The following is a 20,968-nucleotide window of genomic DNA, read 5'->3' on the forward strand; positions in this document are numbered from 1 at the left end:
TTCCCAGCATTCAGACTCATGCCAGCTCTAGCTAAATATGTTCCTGCTAAATATTCCCTCTTTCAAAGAGCCTTCTAAATCTTTATCCCAGTGGATAAAGATCCTGTCTTGGATTTGAAATCTGATTTTATATATGGGCTTTTGTTGCTTTAAACTTGTTTTTTTAAAAAAAATATATTATAATTATATAAATGTTTTTACATATGTTCTCCTATCGCAAATCGCTCCAGGATACCTCATGGGAAGGGACGCATGAATCGAAATTAAAACAACAGTAACGATAGATAGATAGACAGAGGATTCGTAGTTCTTATAGGTTGTTCACCAAAATGGTAGCTACTTTATTTATTCATTTCTTTAAAAAAATTTGAAAGAAAGAAAATCAAGAAAACTTAAGGTAGCAGCTCAAAGTTAGTCTCTGTCTACTTGTTTTATAAAAAAATTAATAATTAAAAAAACCACACACAAAACTCCAGTGCATAATTATGACAATTCCAACAGGAAACACGGTCTTTTTAAACAGTGTTCAGTCCACAGTCCTCTGGAAAGATACAAGTCCAGGGAGTCTCACGGGTTATATCTATTTGCACAGTAAAGCTCTGTAGCGAATCACAGACTCTTCCTCTCTTCTTTCATCCTGTAGAAATTTCTGAATTGAGCACACTGTGAAAGAAAAACCCACCTCTCTGCGTGGAGACCCAATGTTCTGGCAAGCTGGTTTGGGCTGATGAGAGTTGTAGTCAGTCAAACACACCTGGAGGGTGCTTGTAACGCACCAGCCGCTGTAAATCAACCAATCATGCAAAACCTAAAATCTGGAGCACTTCCTCTCTTTGGAGTGAATCTGCAGCAGTCAAATCCCTTACAGGGTTTTCTTCCTCGCCTTCTTCCCCGCCTGAAAAGAAGCCCTTGCTAAAGCTTTGAGAATTCCCCAAGTCTCTTAAAAGAAAACTACAGCACTAAAACAAGCCTTAGAGGAGGAGAATTAAAAGTGGAAGCTGGGAAGTATCTTTGCAACGCCCCCATGATAAAAAAGAGAGAGAGAGAGAGAGAGAGAAGTGAAAAGTCAGTCGAGGAACTGGATTCCAGAAAGGGGCACGTTCATCGTAAAAGCCCCCTCACCGCAGACCCGTGAAAACTTTGGCTACTTTTTTCTCAGGCAAGTAGCTCCCTCTGTAGGCACTTGGAGGCATTTCTGTTACCTGCCCAGACAGCAAAACAAAGAGTGAGTCAGTGAGAGGAGAGCTAGTTGTGCTCAGAACATAGCTGTCAACTTACAGATTTGAAAATAAAGGACCAGCAGCCTCAAAAATAAGGGATCAGCAGCCAAAATAAGGGATTTTCCAAGCACAGGTATGTTCAACTTCTGAGCCCCTCCGAGCCAAAGGCAGAAAGTCCAGCCAGCAGCCAAACGAAGCCTCAAGCGGTGGTTCCCACGGCGCAGCAACCCAGCAAAGGGGATGCAGCAAGGAAAACCACCGTCACCTCTCCGCTGGGAAGCTCTGAGCAAAGGTGAGTCTCCAGGCAACGCGGCCAATTTGATAGGCACAAGGCATGCAAACTCCACCCCCCAGTTGTTCTTAGACTCCTTATTGGGTGAGCAACGCAGCCAAGCAACACAGTTGGAGCCTCCCTCCTCCCTGGCCGTCAGGGAGGGAGGGAGAGGAGCTGCTTCCTTTGAAACCCGGGAAATTTAAGGGACATCATCAATAAGGGACAGCAGCAGGACACGGCGCTGGGATAAGGGACTTTCCCGCCAAATAAGGGACGGTTGACAGCTATGGCTCAGAAACATCCCTTCCATTTCCACCTCCCCCCTGAGGGGCATAGGAAGGAAGACACCTTCTACAGAGTCTTCAGGCAGGGGACATTCTCAGCCTCCCTGGAGATGCTAGGGATTAATTCCTAGGGAGGAGAGGCAGACCATAGAGAAGGAAGTGGCTAGAGGGCACAACCTCGAAAACGGCTCCAGCAATGTAATTGGCCAGAATAGCAGCACCATCTGCATTCTGAGTCAGGGGAAATTCCACTGCATTTTTAAAAAGTCGGGTTTCTGTTGCAGGTTGGGGGGGGGGGAGAGAAGCCAAAAAAGGGAAACAGGATACGTTTTGCTAACGACACTGTGCAGACGCCACACAAAATGTGAGTGAACAGAGCGCGGCTAGTCCACAGTAAATTCTCAGTGTGGAGGCAGCCTCGATTCCGCGTTTTGTGAAATACCTGGCTGAGGGTTTTAGATTTGACTCAAGAGTAGACTCACTGTCACAAATGAGCATGGCTGAGGTACATTCATTTCAGTGGGTCCGCTTCGAGTTGGGGGCAGCCCCAAATCTTTGCCAGAAGCCCCCAAAAGCTGAAAACACTCACAGATAAAATCCTGACTGGACAAGGCCCCGTCTTCCATTGAAACAGGGGCGTTCATTGGAGGATCAGGTGCTTGAGAATTCCGCTCTCGCTCGGTCGCCTTCTCGCGCATCCCCCCAGTCCTTGGTGGCCGAATCAGGGCCCTGGGAGTGGCTCTCTGGGCTCGCCAGGGAATGCTCTGGGCTACTGGATCTCCAGCAGCACAGGGAGGAAAGAAGCTTGTTCCGGACGACCCGCGTGCAAAGGACGAACATAATGCAGTTGGCGCCACCTTGGAATGTGTTACCGATGCCCTGGGGAGGGAGAGAGGCAGGCGGTTCATGGAAAAGCTCAGTATACAATTCATAAATTGTATGCACCAATTGACTGTAAAAATACAACCTCAAAATGTTGAATGGTCTCTTTAAATGTGAAGGTTCATTATTGTTCCACCAGATGTGTATGTCTTTAAGGGCCAGAGCAAATATCGAGACCCAGTTTTACAGCTGTGAAACAGCATAGCAGGTGCTGATAAGTTGTGTTAATTAAGCTGTGTCAGCAATTGGGTATAGTATGTAAAGAGCAGCACCTAGCTCTCTCAGTAACCCTGGGGGGACGGGTTATGCTTGTTGATATATTTAGTGTAAAAGGAGTTTTTCTTTTTGTTATTAAAACCTTGTTAAAGTTATTTTTAAGTTCCTTGTAATGCGTGGTCTCCCCAGCAAGCTTTCTGCAGCGCAACTAAACTGCAAATAGCCAACAGTATACACCACTTGACTGTAAAAATACAACCTCAAAATGGTTTACACCAGGCACGGCCAACAGGTAGATTGTGATCTACCGGTAGATCACTGGCTCCCCGCAAAGAAGCCCAAGAACTTTGGCTCCCCTAAAAAAAGCTAAACATTTTAGCCCTGCAGCCCATAAAAAGAAGCTCAAGAACTTTGACCTGAACCCCTAAAGAACGGGCCTTCCTCTTCCCTAAAAAAGCCAGTTTTTAAATCTGTGAGTAGATCGCAGTCTCTTGGGAGTTGGCCACCCCTGGTTTACACAAACACAAAAAAAGATAAAACGATAAAATTATCACCAAGCAATAATTTAAGGCATTTGGAAGCTTAGTAAAGGTAAAGGGACCCCTGACCATTAGGTCCAGTTGTGGCCGACTCTGGGGTTGCGGCGCTCATCTCGCTTTATCGGCCGAGGGAGCCGGCATACAGCTTCAGGGTCATGTGGCCAGCGTGACTAAGCCGCTTCTGGCGAACCAGAGCAGCGCACGGAAACGCCGTTTACCTTCCCGCCGGAGCGGTACCTATTTATCTACTTGCACTTTTGATGTGCTTTCGAACTGCTAGGTTGGCAGGAGCAGGGATCGAGCAATGGGAGCTCACCCCATCGCAGGGATTCAAACCGCCGACCTTCCAATCAGCAAGCTCTAGGCTCTGTGGTTTAACCCACAGCGCCACCCGCGTCCCATTTGGAAGCTTAAAACAAATTAAAAACAGATTAAGACTCACAGCGACCTTCTAAGCATCTGTGTAGGCCTGTCTAAACCAAAATGTTTTTAGCAGGCACCAAAAAAGAGTACGGTGAAGGCAGCCTGCCTGATATCAATAGGCAGGGAGTTCCAAAGTGCAGATGATGCCACACTAAAATATTGGAGTTCTTACAAATGTAGAATGTGGCTTATGGCCTCCCAGTGGTGCAGCAATAAAACTGCTAGCACAATTGCAAAACTAAGCAGGGTCCAATATGGTTTCAAATTGGATGGGGGACCTTGTGTTGAGGTTCCTGCATTGGAGGGTTGGACTAGATGAACCTTGACGTCCCTTCCAACTCTATGATTCTATGCAGCCAATTCTGCTATGCCATACAAGATACAACCCGACACAAAAAGACTACAAACCAAATATTGTGAACACCAAATAAAGGCATATTCCATCAGAACTTGCCATCTCTATGATTGACTAATCATATAAGTAACCAATGGAGATTTAGCTGCACCCCAACTAAGTTTCATAAGTCAGTTTCTCAGACGTGAGAATAAACATTACTTTATGGACATAAATCTTCAAACAAACGACAAACAAACCCCAACAACTCCTCCCAGTCCTGTGATTTGGTCAAATGAGCAGCTATTAATAGAAAAAGTAGTTTACATATTAAGTCCGCATTTGTCCCATCAAAAATTGATACTAGGCACAGTTTGGGGCTTAAAGGCAGTGGTGCACCTATTATATCAGGAATTTCCTTTATTACCTCTTCCCAAATTTGTACACTGGTTTGCAAGACTACCACATGCATCAATAGGCTCCTTTTCCTTTATATCTCCTCCTGTAAGAGGTAAACTACAATTCTCAGGATTATTGGAAAGTAGAAGGGGACATGCTTTAAATATATGGTGTGTAGGCAGCCCAAAATAGTGTGCTAAAGAGCTCCTTTGGTCTAATCACACCGGGCTCTTTTTATCTTCTTATTCATTGCATTCTCCCTGGATGCCTTAGAAAGGGGATTAGATAAGGGTAGCAATGACTACTGGCCCAAATGGTTTTATATATCGGCTGTTTCTTTGCCCAGGGTTTATCAATGCAGCTGGCACCACTTTCCAGCTACTTCTGTTGATTCAGCCTAAAATTGCATTAGCTTTTTTTTAATTTTAATTTTTCTGTCGCTGGCTTAGTAGTTTACACACGTTTGCATTTTGCAAACTCAAGTTGCAGAGACCAGTGGCTGATCCAAATGAGTATCAAGCTGTGCCTTTATCTATCCATCAGATGTTAAGGAGATGAGTAATTATATAACATTTAGGAAACATCTGAAGGCAGCCCTGTATAGGGAAGCTTTTTAAGGTTTAAGGTTTTACTATGTTTTTATATATGCTGGAAGCCACCCAGAGTGGCCAGGGCAACCCATCAGATGGGTGGGGTAAAATATTATTATTATTATTATTATTATTATTATTATTATTATTAATTACACCATGCTTTTCAAAATACTGAAAGGTGTGTGTTGCAGGGGATAAAAAGACAGAGGTCCAAGAGAACAGGGTTCAAATCTTTACAACTAATCCAGAATGTGGCAGCTAGACTGGTGACTGGGAGTGGCCGCCGAGACCATATAACACCAGTCCTGAAAGACCTACATTGGCTCCCAGTACGTTTCCAAGCACAATCAAAGTGTTGGTGCTGACCTTTAAAGTCCTAAACGGCCTCAGCCCAGTATACCTGAAGGAGCATCTCCACCTCTATCATTCAGCCAGGACACTGAGGTCCAGCTCTGAGGGCCTTCTGGCAGTTCCCTCACTGCGAGAAATGAAGCTACAGGGAACCAGGCAGAGGGCCTTCTCAGTGGTGGCACCCGCCCTGTGAATGCCCTCCCATCAGATGTCAAGGAAACAAACAACTATCTGACTTTTAGAAGACACCTGAAGACAGCCCTGTTTAGGGAAGTTTTTAATGTTTGGTGTTTTAGCACATTTTTTATATTCTGTTGGGAGCTGCCCAGAGTGGCTGAGGAAACTCAGCCAAATGGGTGGGGTATAAATATGATGATGATTCTCACTCAGCCCTGAAGCTGAACAGGAGCCCTTTGGCTACTAAATAACCTCTCAGCCTGACCCACCTCACAGGGTTGTTGTGAGGATAAAATTAGGCACTGCAGGGGAAGAACCACAAACATTGCCTTGAGGTCCTTGGAAGAAAAGTTTTAAAGTCACAATAAAAATAAATATTCATGTCACAATAAAAATAAATTAAGTGAAAGTCTGCCTCATAGACCTTTTGGGAACCTCTAGGATGAAGTGACCAGATTCCAGGACCTCCCACCCGCCTTATAGCTAAGTTAATAAATAATAATAATAATAATAATAATAATAATAATAATAAATTTTATTTATATCCCGCCCTCCCCAGCCGAAGCCGGGCTCAGGGCGGCTAACAACAATCAAATAATCAAACAATCAAATAAGTTACTCACGTGAAGTACCACCAGCAGCGGGTTTTGAACAGCAGGGGAGCTGCACAGCGTCAAGACGAACCGGATGGTGCTCCAGATTCGGAGGAAAATGAATATCACTGGAATCAGGATCAGCTTCTTATCCGCTACGGAAGTCCTCAGGTGTAAAGCCGGGGTCCTCGACAGGATAGGGCGATACTCTGACAGCGCAGCATGCTTTGGGAAAAGGAAGACCACCATGAGGAGCGAGGGGAAAGCGTGGGTGGGGGCAGGATCAATTTAGCATCTGTCTCAAGGGTGGGGAACCTCAAAGTCCAGAGGCTGACTGCGGCCCCCCAAGTCCTCCTGCCAGGCCCTCACCACACACCTCACCAACCCCGATTCAGGGATGTGCTGTTGAACTCTGATCGTGCCTCTTGTTCGCTTGGACAGAGAGAGGGGCGTGCAAGAAGAGCGTGTAAAAAAAAAGTAAAGGGACCCCTGACCATTAGGTTCAGTCATGGCCGACTCTGGGGTTGCAGCGCTCATCTCGCTTTACTGGCCGAGGGAGCCGGCGAACAGCTTCCGGGTCATGTGGCCAGCATAACTAAGCCGCTTCTGGTGAACCAGAGCAGCGCACGGAAACGCCGTTTACCTTCCCGCCAGAGCGGAACCTATTTATCTACTTGCACTTTGACGTGCTTTCGAACTGCTAGGTTGGCAGGAGCAGGGACCGAGCAACGGGAGCTCACCCCGTTGCAGGGATTCGAACCACCGACCTTCTGATCGGCAAGTCCTAGGCTCTATGGTTTAACCCACAGCGCCACCCACGTCCCACGACTGATAGCCTTATCCCCCATCAATTTGCCATTGGAGTGTAAAGCATCCAAGTTGGTGACCATTGTATGCGTAGAACAGTGCGTAGAAAGTAGCAAAAGGTAACATCCGCTTTCATTGCTCCACCCATCTTTGACACTAGTAGGGTTCCCATATGTCCAGAATTTCCCAGAAATAGTCGGAATGCTACAGTCAGAAGCAGTGTCTGGGCGGAAATAGGCAAAGTGTCCGGGAAAATCTGGATGTATGGCAACCCATGTGGGCAATGTCGTACTTGGCGGTTTCCCTTAAAAATAGGTCAACAACTTCTTTTTGTGTGATTTTGCCAAAATATGGCAACCCTGGACACTAGCCCTGACCATGCCTGTCACTCTGAACGAGGAACACTCTTTGCACCTATGTATAGCGCCAGCCAGAGACCTGCTTACTGACCCACCAAACGCGTCACCTTCCTTCCTTCCTTCCTTCCTTCCTTCCTTCCTTCCTTCCTTCCTTCCTTGTGTTGTCTCCCTCCTTTCGTCCAAGGAGTTCAAGTAGCATACATGGTTCTCTCATCCCCATTTCATTCTCACAACAACCCAGCAAGGTAGGTTAGGCTGAGAGGCAGTGACTGGCCCAGGGTCTCCCAGGCCCTAGCCACTACACCCCCCCTGGCTCTCTTATGTCCCTTAATGTCAATGGGTCAGATCTGAGCAGGACTTAGTGAGGAACACACACACCCAGCAGCTTTGGAGGTGGCTCAGGGATATCGAAGGTGGAGTCATTCGTGCTCAAATACAGATAAGCAAAGGGAAAGACGCTGGCTTGGAACGCCCGGCGTGGAATGCGGCTGCCTGGGTCAGATCCGGTTACAGGACCGTCCCGCTGCCAACACCTGTTCCAACACACAAATCGTGACTTGTTTTTAGCCAGACGACTAGGGCAGCTGTCTGGCCCCCTGCAGAGGAGGATGGAACGGCATGAGAATCTGGAATTATTTCTGTTGCCAGAAAATTACTCTCCACCACCAGGAAAAGCCAGAAAGAAAGAAACAAAACGCACCCACCAACGGGGGACAGACGCTTATTGCAAAATGAGCATAACAACATGGGCATTCTAACTGCAAAACTATTTTCGCAGGTTTGGGGACTGCGATGACACCACGCAGTGGAAAAGAACGCATCTACAGGTGAAGTCACGTGCTTCAGTTCTGCTCCCCTATAAGCCTAATAAATGAAATGAAATGAATGTTGGGAGGCCTGGTTTTTCAGGAGAATGTGAGGGGTCCAGGTTCTGGCCTATAGGCCCTGTTGGTCTGGGATGTTCCTCTGGGAGTTCTAGTCTCAGGCGCAAAGCTCCTCCTGCAATCAGTTCCAAGCCTGACCCATCCCTGACTTCCCACACGGTGCTCCTGCAGCCTCCAATTTTGTGTCAACATCCCTGCTGGATGAGGCAATGATGACAACAAGAAAGCATAGCCCTTAGGCCCCAAATGGCCACTTGCATCCCTGAATCCTGGAGGAAATTCATGCTCACCCTAGACAATTAGTCTTCCCCTACCTGGAAAAAAAGAAATACCTACCGCTCGGTTGATGTGCTTCTTTATGAGGATGTAGAAGACCGGGAGAGTCACGTAGGCCAGGATCTCCCACAGCTTCCCTGCAAGGAGCATCCACAGGATCCGATCCTCCGCCTCAATGTCGATCCAGCACCAGCCCACAGAGACATCGGAGGCGTCGTAACCGATCTTCTTCAGAATCACGGCCAACACAGTGATGACGAGCGGGACTCCCCAGCTGCAGGCAGAGAGGGGAATAGTTAAGGCATGTTTTGGTTCCAGTTCAGGAACTGTGTCAAAAAATTCATGGATAGTGACTTGATTTTGAAGGATAGCCATGTGTTGGTTTGTACAGCAATCCACGGAACCTGAATTAGGAAGGTTCATACTCAAATCAATTTCTCCTCATTGCAAGAAAAGCAAGTGGGAAGAATCCCCTGTCCAACACGCACCCTTGTCCTCTGCCCTACCACTCTCAAGGAGCACCAGGTACCACGGTCTTCACCCTCCAAATCTTTAGAGATGACAAGCCACAACCTGAGCTGCCTGCAGAAGATCTCAAGGAGCCAGTCTGGGCGGTGGAGATACCCATTCCAGGTGGTGCTCTAAGCAGACACAGTTGCATCTCAATCCTTGGCGCCTGCAACTCCAGAAATCACTCTCAAGGGTTAAGGAAATCGCCTCTTAATTTCCTGCCTCCCCTTACCTTATCATCTGGATATTCTGCCCTCCCATCCCAGAACTAGAACAGAGTTTATGAGAGGACAAGCCTGTTTGCTCAATTGTGCAAAGGCGTTATGCTGCAACCTTAGCGAGACGCAAACATTGACTTCAGCAAGACGGACTTCAGCCAGTTGACCCGAGACGTGACTGACCAATTGATGAGAAGGCATTTGATCCCAAAGCATGGGAAAGAAGTGTGTGTGTGTGGTCTATTCTAAATCTGTTGGCTAACGCTGCACGTTTAGGTTCCATCTAGCTCAGTAGTGTCTACACTGACTAGCAGCAGCACAGGGGTATCTCCCAGCCCTGCCTGGAACTGAACCCAGAACCTTCTGCATGCAAGGCAGCTGCTCTACCACTGAGCTAAAGCCCTTCCCTTAAGAGGGAGGAAGCTGCCTTTTACTAAGTTGTACCACTGGTCCATCTGGCTCAGCACTGTCTGCACTGACCGGCAGCAACACTCCAGGGTTTCATTGGAGATGCTGGCAGTGGAAATTGGGACCTTCTGCATGCAAAGCAGATGCTCTAACACTAAGCTGCAGCCTTTTTCTTAAGACATAGAATCTGCCGTATACTAGAATAACCATAGCTATAATAATTCTGCCCATCTGACTGGGTTGCCCGAGCCACTAAGTTAGCTCACTATTGCTGATACTGACTGGCAACAGCTCTCTGGGATTTCAGCTTCCTATGTTCGTAATCCCTCATCAACCTGCAATTCCCACCACGCCTTGGTCTGGCATCAAAACTGTTAAACAGACTGCAAGACTGGTTTACATCTGTAATGCATGCTAGGTAAAGGTAAAGGGACCCGTGACCATTAGGTCCAGTAGTGGCCGACTCTGGGGTTGTGACGCTCATCTCGCTTTACTGGCCGAGGAAGCCGGCGTACAGCTTCCGGGTCATGTGGCCAGCATGACTAAGCCGCTTCTGGCGTACCAGAGCAGCAGATGGAAACGCCGTTTACCTTCCCGCCAGAGTGGTACCTATTTATCTACTTGCCCTTTGACGTGCTTTTGAACTGCTAGGTTGGCAGGAGAAGGGACTGAGCAACGGGAGCTCATCCCGTCGTGGGGATTCGAACCGCTGACCTTCTGATTGGCAAATTCTAGGCTCTGTGGTTTAACCCACAGCGCCACCCGCGTCCCAGCAGCCAAATCAAGTGACTGTGAGGTGGCCAATTCACAGACAAACAAGCTAGGTGGATAATACTATCACTTTCCACTCAGTGTTCCCAAGATGCTTAAACACTCCTGATTTGCTATCAAGATCAAGGCTGTTGTGTCAATTCAGAAAGCCTTAAATGCCTTGCCTCCAAAGTAACCTAAGGACCCCCTGATCCCTTATACTCCACCTTGATCACTGGTATATCCTCTGATGGGGCATTTCTGGTGGTTCCTCACACACCTGTGAGATTAGGTTGGCCTTCACCAGGGACTGAGTCTTTCATGTGGCAGGCCCTGCCCTGTGGAACTCCCTGCTGCTTGAGGTTTGGCAGCAACCACCCCTGCCTTCTCTTGGGATGACTTTGTCAAACTCTACTTTTTAGACAGGTGTTTACAGTATGAATTTTTCTTTTTGACCTATTTGATCTTATCCATGTTTTTAAATTTACATTTTACAGATACTGATTGATTTTATTGTATTATTGATATCAGGCAGGCGCCATCAATGTACTGTTTTCAGCACCTGCTAAACACATTTTTGTTTAGAAAAACCTACCTAGATGTTTAGAAAGTTGATGCGAGTTAACTTTTCAAAAGCCTTAAACTATTGTTCTTAATTTTTCTTGGTGATGATTCTATTTTTTTGTATTTTTACAAGCAAGCAGTGCATAAACTCCATGAAACAAACAAATTTATTTATTATATCCTGCCTCCCCCCCCCCCAAGACTGGGGGCTCAAAGTCGCCTACACAAATTAAAACACAGATAAAAGCATTTCAGTCACATAAGCCACCTTTGGCATAGGTTATGAAAGTGTGGGTCATGAATATGCAAATAAATAATGAATATAAGTTGTGCCTGGCTGCCTAAGAATCAGCTGGCTTTCTGAAAGGCCTCCCCTTTCTCCAGTGATCTATAAATATGCCCTAGTCACAAGCTAAGAGGCTGACTGCTTGTTGATGTCCCTTTGCAGGTGACCAGCCCGTCTAGTCTTTCATTCCAAATCTCACTGCCAGCCCTAAAGAGTTTCAAAACAAAAAAGCCTCTTACGCACTTGAGAAACATCATCGATGGGCAAGGCGCTCCAATACTGGCACCCAAGTGCTTTGAGAGTTTCTAACAGACAAAGGCAACCCCCCAGGTACAAGAGTGGGGCAGCAATACTACATTGCATTGGCTCATATCCCCCTTTTTTTCTCCAAAGAGCTCGTCATGCCAAGAACCCTGTTTCACCTTTAGCCTCCTCCCCAAATGGTCCATATTAAGGAAACCTCATCTCCAAGGAGTCTACCTGTCGTGTTTCTGCATGAGTCACTGTTCTGGGACAGCTGTTCTGCTCAGCAACCACAACAGGAGCAATGCACCTCCCAGAGGCATACCAGACGTTATAGCCCACCTTTTCTTCCAAGGCGCTCAAGGTGGTGGACACGGTTCTCCACCCCCTCCTTTAATCCCAGCAACAACCTGGAGAGGTAGGCAAGGCTGAGAGGCAATGACTGGCTCAAAATCATCCAGTGAGCTTCATGTCAGTGGGGATTCGAACCCGTGTCTCCCAGGTACTTGTCTGACACTAATCACTACACCATGCCGGCTCTCATTGTAATGGCTCTCATGACAGATTCCTGAGTTTAATTCATGGCGGAGTAGGGATTTGAACCCTCATCTCCCGGGCTCTAATCCGACACTCTAACCACCACACCACAAAGGCTATCATATTCCCAGAATTCTTTGGGTGGGGAAACGTGCTTCAAATGATTGGTATGTATGGAGTCTGGCTGGGCCAAAAGCCAGTGTAACCACCTGTTAAGCTTGTTATAGGTTCCTACCGATGGATCTCGACCGTAGAGCGCAAAAAGCATGTGCAGAGGGCAAAACTGAGTGTGGAGCTTGCTATTTTGCACTGCAGTTCCAAAGACAAAATCTGAGCCACCCAGAATGCTATCGAACTTGGCAAAAACTTACTGCCAGGGTACTGCTACCTCCAGATATAGGTTAGGTTGAAAGCGTGTTTTGGACGGGAAAGAGAAGCTTCTTACTCCAATCGACAGGCCTCACCTACTGAGGAGAACAGAAGCTATCCTGGGAGACAAGCAAAGGTAATCTCAAGCCACACCCAAGCTCTGTTCTGATGATGGCCAAGTTCTCAAGGAGAGAGAGAGAGAGAGGAGACAAACATGCCAAACAGCATGTCAGGACTAGGATGGGCAGAGTTCAAATCCTTGCCAGGACAAGCGCAGAACAGGTTTTCCTCCTGAGGTCCGGGAGAACGACTGAGCACACAATGCTTCCATAGCCAGACCTTTGATCCATCCAACATAAGAATCATGAAAATCCATCTTGCTTGCTAGGATGAGTAGAGAGAGGGATATGCCAAGAAACCTGTACAGTGGTACCTCAGGTTAAGTACTTAATTCATTCCAGAGGTCCGTTCTTAACCTGAAACTGTTCTTAACCTGAAGCACCACTTTAGCTAATGGGGCCTCCTGCTGCTGCCACGCCGCAGGAGCCCGATTTCTGTTCTTATCCTGAAGCACTATTTCTGGGTTAGCGGAGTGTGTAACCTGAAGCGTATGTAACCTGAGGTACCACTGTATTGCACAACGGGAGGAGCCGCAGTCGTGACTCCACCCACTTTTGCCTCTGACCCCGCCTACCACTTGCATGGGCCCCCTAGAAGATCACCCATAAGGGAGCGCAACCCTTGGGCTGAAAAAAGGTCCCTTTTTGACTCCTACTTGGAGATGCCAGGGATTGAACCTGGAACCTTCTGCATGCAAAGCAGGTGCTCCGCCAGAGCTATGATCCTCTCTCCAGGTAAATGGGCATGAGACTGCAGCTCTAGGAACCAGGCTAAGTCCACCTTGCTTCCGTGATTCTTCATCTAACAGAAATGGTTTGTGCATCTCTCCTAGGATAATATCCTGTGCTGCGGTTTTAGTGCAGCACTGTTTATTCGATTAATTGCTTATTATTTCATTTTAAGGTTTTGCATTGTAAGCTGCCTTGAGAAGTCCCACCCCCACCGCCCCAATAGAGGGGAAGCTGGAGCTATACAAAAGCAGCCTTGTAAATAAGCCCACAAAAATTACTAGCCCGCAAAATGTTTTGCTAGCTCGCTGGGGGCTCAGAGAGCAGGGAAGTGCTCTCTGTCCGCTGTATTTTTGTGCCTCTGTGGAATCCCGTCGCTTATGGCGAGCAAGCGGCTGCTGAAATGAATGAAACCAGCCTTCACCAATCTGCTGCCCTCCAGATGTTTAAGACTGCAGCTCCCATCAGGGCCGTCATAATCCAAAACATCTGGAGGGTACCAGATTAACAAAGTTGGCATTAAATTAATTGAAAAGGTACCGGGGGGGAGCAAATAAAAAGAAGATAAGTAACCTATTAAACAAATACCCCCTTGCTGAACTAGATGACTTCTAAAATAATTCAGACCGAACAGCTGGCAGGCCTAGGCGTCAAAGGGTCACTCCTCGCAGCTTGGAGGCTGGCATGTGACCACTGCCCATCTCACATGGCATAATAAAGGCTTTTCTTCGACTTGGCAAATCGGCTCACAGAGGGAGGCAGGGGAAGCCCCAGCAAGTGAATTAAAGCTGCTGTTTCTTTCGCTGATCCCTTCCCCAAGCTCTCTTGTTAGGTCACCTATTGATCGCATTCTCACCCCACCCTGTTTCAAGGAACTGACAATCTAGGTTCCATCAGTAGGCATGATAAGAGAGTAGGGGGAAGGGATGGATCCTAGCTCTGTGTACAGAAGGTCCCAGGTTCAATCCCCAGCATCTCCAGGTAAGGCTGAGAATCTCTGCCCGGAACCCTGGAGAGCTGCTGCCGGGTCAGTGTAAACAACACTGAGATGGATGAACCATTGGTCTATCTCAGTATGTGAAGGGCGATGGAGAGTGCTAGAGGGGAGCAGACTACAGGCTTGTGGTTGTGGAAACTGCTTTTTTCTTATTTTAGCAAGAACCTTGAGGTCTACCAGCTGAAGCCAAGCAGCCTGAGAGCGAGGGACTGGCCCAGTGAGGTTCATGGCTGAGCAAGGATTTGAACCCTGGTCTCAGCTGGTTAGAGCATGGTGCTGACAATGCTAAGTTTGTAGGTTTGATCCCCTTACAAAAATTCCTGCATTGAAGGGGGTTAGATGAGAGGATCCAAGGGGCCCCTTCAACTCTACAATTCTATGATTCCCCCAAAGTCCAAGTCTGTCACTCTAACCACTACACCACACTGTGGAGGGACACCCCAGGAGCTACATAAAGAGGCGAGTTTCTGCCCAGAGAAGCTTGTATATTTCTCCTTTGGACACCAGGACTGGGCAGCGATGTGTTGGGGTGGGAAAGTCCCGTGCTGTATTTTTCTGCACAAATGTTGTTCGTATCAATGAATTGGTTTGCCAGTCGCAATTACAATTATTAGGCGAGGGGAGTGGTTTACTAAATACACGGAAGATAAACTATGCCAGATTAGATCATGCAATTTGGCTCCCAAATTTATTTGCTTCACCCCGGGGGAAGGTCCCCTAAAACAAGCTTCCTTAATTCGCACTAGAAAGTTTCCTGGGAAAATTCCCCAGAAAGTTTCCTCAGTTCAAAACTTCCAGGAAAACCTTTGTTTTCCTTGCTTGGTTTTTTTGGCAGTGGCCCGTAAGGGGAGTCCCCGAGGACAGGGAAGATGGAGAGACGGGGAAGACCACGAACCTCACCACGTGGAAGAAGCAGAGGAGGCTGGTCCCCGTCGGCGATCCCTGCACGATGCTGATGTAGAGGTACAAGGCGATGGCCATCGTCCAGAAGAAGGAGCTGGTGTTGGAGAAGGTGGACACGGCGCCCTGGGCCACGCATTCCCACGTGGACGAGCCGAAGTCCTTCAGGGCCCCGTAGAAGTAGGAGGCGGCCGAGAGGAGGTCGGCCAAGGAGAGGTAGAGCAGGAGCTGCCGGGGCCGCGTCCGCAGCTCGGGCCACAGCGCGTGGGTGCCCACCAAGAGGCTGGACCCTAGGAAGGAGAGGGCGCACGAGACCAGCACCGTCACCCTCTCGAAGGGGTACAGTTCCGTCTGCAGAGCGCCGTGGGGCATGGCGGAAGGAGAGGCTGGCCTGGCCGCAGAGGCAAGGGGTCGGAGTGGGGCGGTGTGGGGGGGGGAGAGAAATCTCAGCAGGGCAAATCAGGGAAGGAGTTAAGAGAAAGGAAGGGCGCGCAGTGGGAGGCGAGGAAGGAAGGGGAGCAACGGAGGAAGAAAGTTAAGGAAAGTGAGGAGGGGAGGGGTGTCTTTGCAGGGAAGGCGGAAAGAGAGCGAGAGCGAGCGAGAGCGACCTGGAAAAGTGAAAGGAGAAGAACGCGGGGGAGAGCCCGGGAGTTCAAAGGAAAGGGAAACAAAGCGCGCAGGGAGGAGCCGGCTGCGGACTCCGGCTGAGGCGCCCAGAGGCAGAAGGCAGAGCAGGCTCCGGCTCCGGCTCTCGGCTCCGTCCCGCCCTGCCGCTCCTCAAGCCCCGGGCGGAGGCCTCGACGCCGCGTCCCCTCCCACCCAGGCCGGGGGCTGCTGGCTGGCTCCTCCTTTCGCGTCCGTGCCTTCTTCGGAGCGCCGTAGTCAGCGGACTGGATGAAGGAGGCTGTGCCAGCAGATGCCTCCTTCTTGAAGTGGCCCAGCCCCTTCCCCCCAGCAGCTGAGTTTCTGAGCATGCACAGAGCGCCCTCCTCTAAGATAGCAGCACCAGCACCGTCCTATCTTTATCATGTGGACTATGTGTTTTCTTAATTTGTTTGTATTAATACAGTCATTATTTACTTAATTTCACTGTCTGTTTTATTATTCGTTGGATTATTTATTATTTCGTTATTTCAATAATATCTACGGGTTATCCCTGGCTGCAGTCCTATTATACCTACTTCCGCGGGAGTAAGCCTCAGTGGAAATCAGTGGTACTGACTCGCGCATTGTCTCGGCTTTTATTTCAGAGCATGCATTCTCCACTTCGACCTCTAGATGTCAGCATTGTCCCAGATCAAGCTCTCAGGATGCAAACATGTGCCCGAGCTATCGTCATTATATTATGCTGAAACTTACAACAAACCTGTAAGGAAGGCCAGTGTTACTGTTGTGCTAAGGTTCCTGCCTGATTGCTTCTTACAGGCATTTGATTCTCCAGTGTGAGAACAGAATTCTGGACAAGATGGGCCTGTGCCAGCAGGGCTTTTTTGTACATTTAATTTCTCTCCAGATTGTAGTTTGGAGTGGCGGGGAGCAGATAGAGTGTAGTCTATTTAAGGCAATTTAGTGAGTTCCTGGGATAATTGAGATCCCAACCAGGACAGATACTTACAATGGAATCCTAATAATTTTCCCGGACATTGCAGGGTTAACTCTTCCCTCCCCAGCTGCGACTCCCTCCCCTGAAAACTGCCACCTCTGTGTCACAATTAGGATCGAAAGTAGCCTTTTAGCAGATGAATTCTTTTCATCGGGAGGAGCAAGGCGTGGAGGAGGTAAGATCTTATCGGCAAGATGCATCCGGACTACAGGCTGGTTGTTCCCCACCCGTCATTTAGAGATAAGTGACAGATTACCGGTACTAAAATCTAATCAGTATTGATTTGTTTTAGTTTCTTCAAACAAAAGGGGGAGTGAGATGCGTGGATAGTTTTTATGCTGCAATCCCATTGGGGGGAACCTTTCCCTCCCTAGGGCCGCATTCTATTCTGTGTGAGCTTCTGGGGGCCACAAGGCAATGATGAAGGGGGGGCAGACTTTTTGGCCAGAGGCAAAAATACCAATGAATGCTAATTTTACCTTTGCAAGATAGTCGGTCTCCACACACATTTACACACCACTCTCTGTCCTCCCCTCAGGCCAGGAAGAGGCACAGTGAGAGAGCTTCATGAACCCCCAAATTTTGGTTTTTTGGGGGGGATACCTAGGACCCCAATTTGAGTATCATTTACTCAGTTTGGGGGGACATACAAAACACGGGGGTTTTGCTACCAAATCCTACAAAACTTTGGCACAGGTTTCAGATTTTGGGGTTTGTAATAATAATAATAATAATAATAATAATATTTTTTATTTATAGCCCGCCCTCCCCAGGCTCAGGGTGGCTAACAAGCAATAATGAAAACAAGTTGAATGAATACAACTTAAAAACAAGATTAAAATACAACATTAAAATATTGAAACATTAAAATATTAAAATGCAGCCTCATCACAGGTGGAGAAAGAAAAAAGAAAGAGGGGGAGGGAATCAAATTGGCTCCAAGCCAAAGGCCAGGCGGAACAACTCTGTCTTACAGGCCCTGAGGAAAGAAATCAGATCCTGCAGGGCCCTGGTCTCATGAGGCAGAGCATTCTACCAGGCCAGTGTTGAAAAGGCAGTTGAGGAAGGTGCAAAAAAGGGCAAACAGGTGCAAAAAAGATGCAAAAAAGGGCCAGAAAGGTCTGGAGAGCTGCATTTTGAGTCTGACGTTCCCCACGGCTGATCTAGTTGCTTGGTGGCACTGAATTTAGTCATAATTGGGTGGAATCAGGAGTTTCTACCATTGTCTAAGAGATAACAAAGTTCTCATCTAGCTTCCTGACTGGTGCATCCTCTGACACCCTTCCACAATGAGAAATGTTTGCCTTGCCTGCTATCCTGTCCCTGACATTTAATCTGATCAGTCCCATTGGCTCCAAGAGACATTTCTTTCCAGACAGTCAGAACACTTAGGTAAGTCAGATATCAAGCAGAAGGAGAATTATTTTCCTCAATCTTTTTTTTTTTTAAGTGAGAGAGTTATCTTTGGGAGTACGGTTGCCAACTTTTCAATCAGCCTCTGTTGCTGTGCCTTTAACAGCAGCTTGATCTGCAGATATATGCTTAATTTTATACCTTGAGACAGCTTATCTGCTGGGTTTTTACAGAACAGGTTACTATAAATTACGAATGGGGAGGAATTTCTTCAGTCCACTTTTTGCAGGAATTTTTTTCCCCCAGGGGGCCGGAATCAGTGTCTACATTGCCTGTAGATCAGAATGCAACTCCCATGCAGTTTAATCACCCCTCTGAATTTTTGCACGTCAGTTTCGGTGCATTACAAAAATATGCATCTCACGTAAAAAATGTGCGCAATGCATGTTTTACCGATGAATGAACTGAAAATGCATATTTTCTATTTTCAAAGGGTTTGTACAAGAGGAATGCAATTATAATACAGGGTTTTTTTTTCCTTTCAAAACAGCACAAAAGTCAAAAGAGCAGCACCAGGGAAGATCAAGAATGAGGGCAGACCTGAATACAGTGGTACCTCGGGTTAAGTACCGTATTTTTCGCTCTATAAGACGCACCAGACCACAAGATGCACCTAGTTTTTGGAGGAGGAAAACAAGAAAAAAAAAAATTCTGAATCTCCGAAGCCAGAACAGCAAGAGGGATCGCTATGCAGTGAAAGCAGCAATCCCTCTTGCTGTTCTGGCTTCTGGGATAGCTGCGCAGCCTGCATTCGCTCCATAAGATGCATACACATTTCCCCTTCCTTTTTAGGAGGGAAAAAGTGAGTCTTATAGAGAAAAAAATACGGTACTTAATTCGTTTCAGAGGTCCGTTCTTAACCTGAAACTGTTCTTAACTTGAAGCACCACTTTAGTTAATGGGGCCTCCTGCTGCCGCTGCGCTGCCGGAGCATGATTTCTGTTTTCATCCTGAAGCAAAGTTCTTAACCCGAGGTACTATTTCTGGGTTAGCGGAGTCTGTAACCTGAAGCGTATGTAACCTGAAGCATATGTAACCTGAGGTACCACTGTAATTCCTTAGACCAGTGGTTTTCAACCAGTGTGCCATGGCACCCTGGGGTGCCTTGACTGGTGGTCAGGGGTGCCATGGGCAACACTGGCTTCTGAACCTCTCTTGTTCCCTCCCTCCTCTGATGCCCTCTCACATTTCTGCCTCCCCAAGGCTTGCACAGCTGTTCGTTGCAGCAGCCCTGGCTATAAGCTCCGCAGGTGAATGATACCTCTGGGAGGCACCTCTCTTTGGGGCAGGGGCTTTGCTCAGAAACCAGGGATGGCAGCAGCAGCTGCCCAGAGGACTCCCAAGGAGACAGGAGAGGATAGGAGGCTGAGGGAACCATCCACAAGGGAGGGTGTCCGAAAAAGGGTGAGAGGCTGCCAGCTCGGCAGGCAAGGGGTGACATAACTGGGCTCCTGAGCCCCACAGGGGTGCCACAGAAAGAATGTAGTTGGTCAAGGGAGCCGTGGACTCGAAAAGGTTGAAAACCTCTGCTTTAGACCATAAGGCTGCCATATGAACTGGGGCCTATTGGGTCTGGTGGGATGGAAGTCAGGGAACCCAACATAAAAAAAATCCTTCCAGTAGCACCTTTAAGACCAACTAAGTTAGTTCTTGGTATGAGCTTTCGTGTGCAAGCACACTTCTTCGTGCTTGCACACGAAAGCTCATACCAAGAACTAACTTAGTTGGTCTTAAAGGTGCTACTGGAAGGATTTTTTTTATTTTGACTATGGCAGACCAACACGGCTACCTATCTGTAAAGGGAACCCAACAGTAGGTGGCGCCAGAGCCCATGAGAGACAGAGCTGATTCTAACTGTGTCCATCCTCCTCCCTGTGAATGAGGAGGGAGGCAGCAGGCATTGCCACCCCCTGGGCTGGTTGTAAGAAGGCAGGGTTTGCTGTGGCCTTACTGCCTTGGTAGGGCACTGCCCCATTTGTCCTTAATTTATGCCTTGCCTCAGACATCCCAGGTTGACCACTGTGATCATCTGAGGGAGCACTACTAATGATCCACTAGTTGAGAAGCACACCTCATGTCGATGAGGAGACATGTCTTCAATGTAGGGGGCCCATCTCTGTGGAACTCCCTCCCACTAGAACTCAGGCAGGTACTAACTTTGCAGAGTTTCAGCTGCCAGGTTACTTATTTCAGGAGGCTTCTTTGCACCGTGAATGCTGTTCCGGTATTTTATTCTTTGATATTTTAAGTTAGGCTATAAAATGTTGTTTGGTGCAATTATTTTAAGCTGCTTCAAGACCCAGATGCGTTGAAAAGGAATATATAATTTTGAATGATAATGTTTTTGATTGATACAGCAAATTTTGGTAAACTGCTTTGAGAACGTCTTTAGGCAATCAAGTGGAAGAGAAATCGTCTAGATAGATAGATAGATAGATAGATAAGTAGAAGTGAACCTCCATGCACAGGACCAGTATACCACCGAAAACCATGGGGTGAGGGAAAACAATGGGTTAAAACGAGAACATTCATGTATTTAGCTCATGAATTCAGCATCAGCACCCAACTGTCCTCTGTTGGAAACACAGCACTGGGATTGTAGAGTGGACAGGCGGAAACAGAGTTTACAGGTTTAGAATGAGCCCCTTAAAAAAGGAAATAAAACCAAAGTCTCACCCTTAGGCTGGCGCCAGCATTATTTTCAGTCCGGT

General features: G+C 47.5%; 1 protein-coding gene across 1 annotated transcript; it reads right to left on the minus strand.

Annotated features, from left to right (window-relative positions):
• Positions 1 to 307: 307 nt before the first annotated feature.
• GPR157 (G protein-coupled receptor 157) lies at positions 308 to 16,243 on the minus strand. Its single transcript, XM_081016249.1, has 5 exons — positions 15,237 to 16,243; positions 8,672 to 8,885; positions 6,316 to 6,510; positions 2,368 to 2,657; positions 308 to 1,202 (listed from the first exon to the last, which is right to left on the minus strand). Exons 1-4 carry the CDS (start codon positions 15,611 to 15,613, stop codon positions 2,430 to 2,432), a joined length of 1,014 nt encoding a protein of 337 aa, XP_080872375.1. The 5' UTR covers positions 15,614 to 16,243; the 3' UTR covers positions 308 to 1,202; positions 2,368 to 2,429.
• Positions 16,244 to 20,968: the final 4,725 nt, after the last annotated feature.

Source organism: Podarcis pityusensis (genome assembly GCF_964106645.2).
Source record: "Podarcis pityusensis genome assembly, chromosome: 8".
Taxonomy (NCBI): domain Eukaryota; kingdom Metazoa; phylum Chordata; class Lepidosauria; order Squamata; family Lacertidae; genus Podarcis; species Podarcis pityusensis.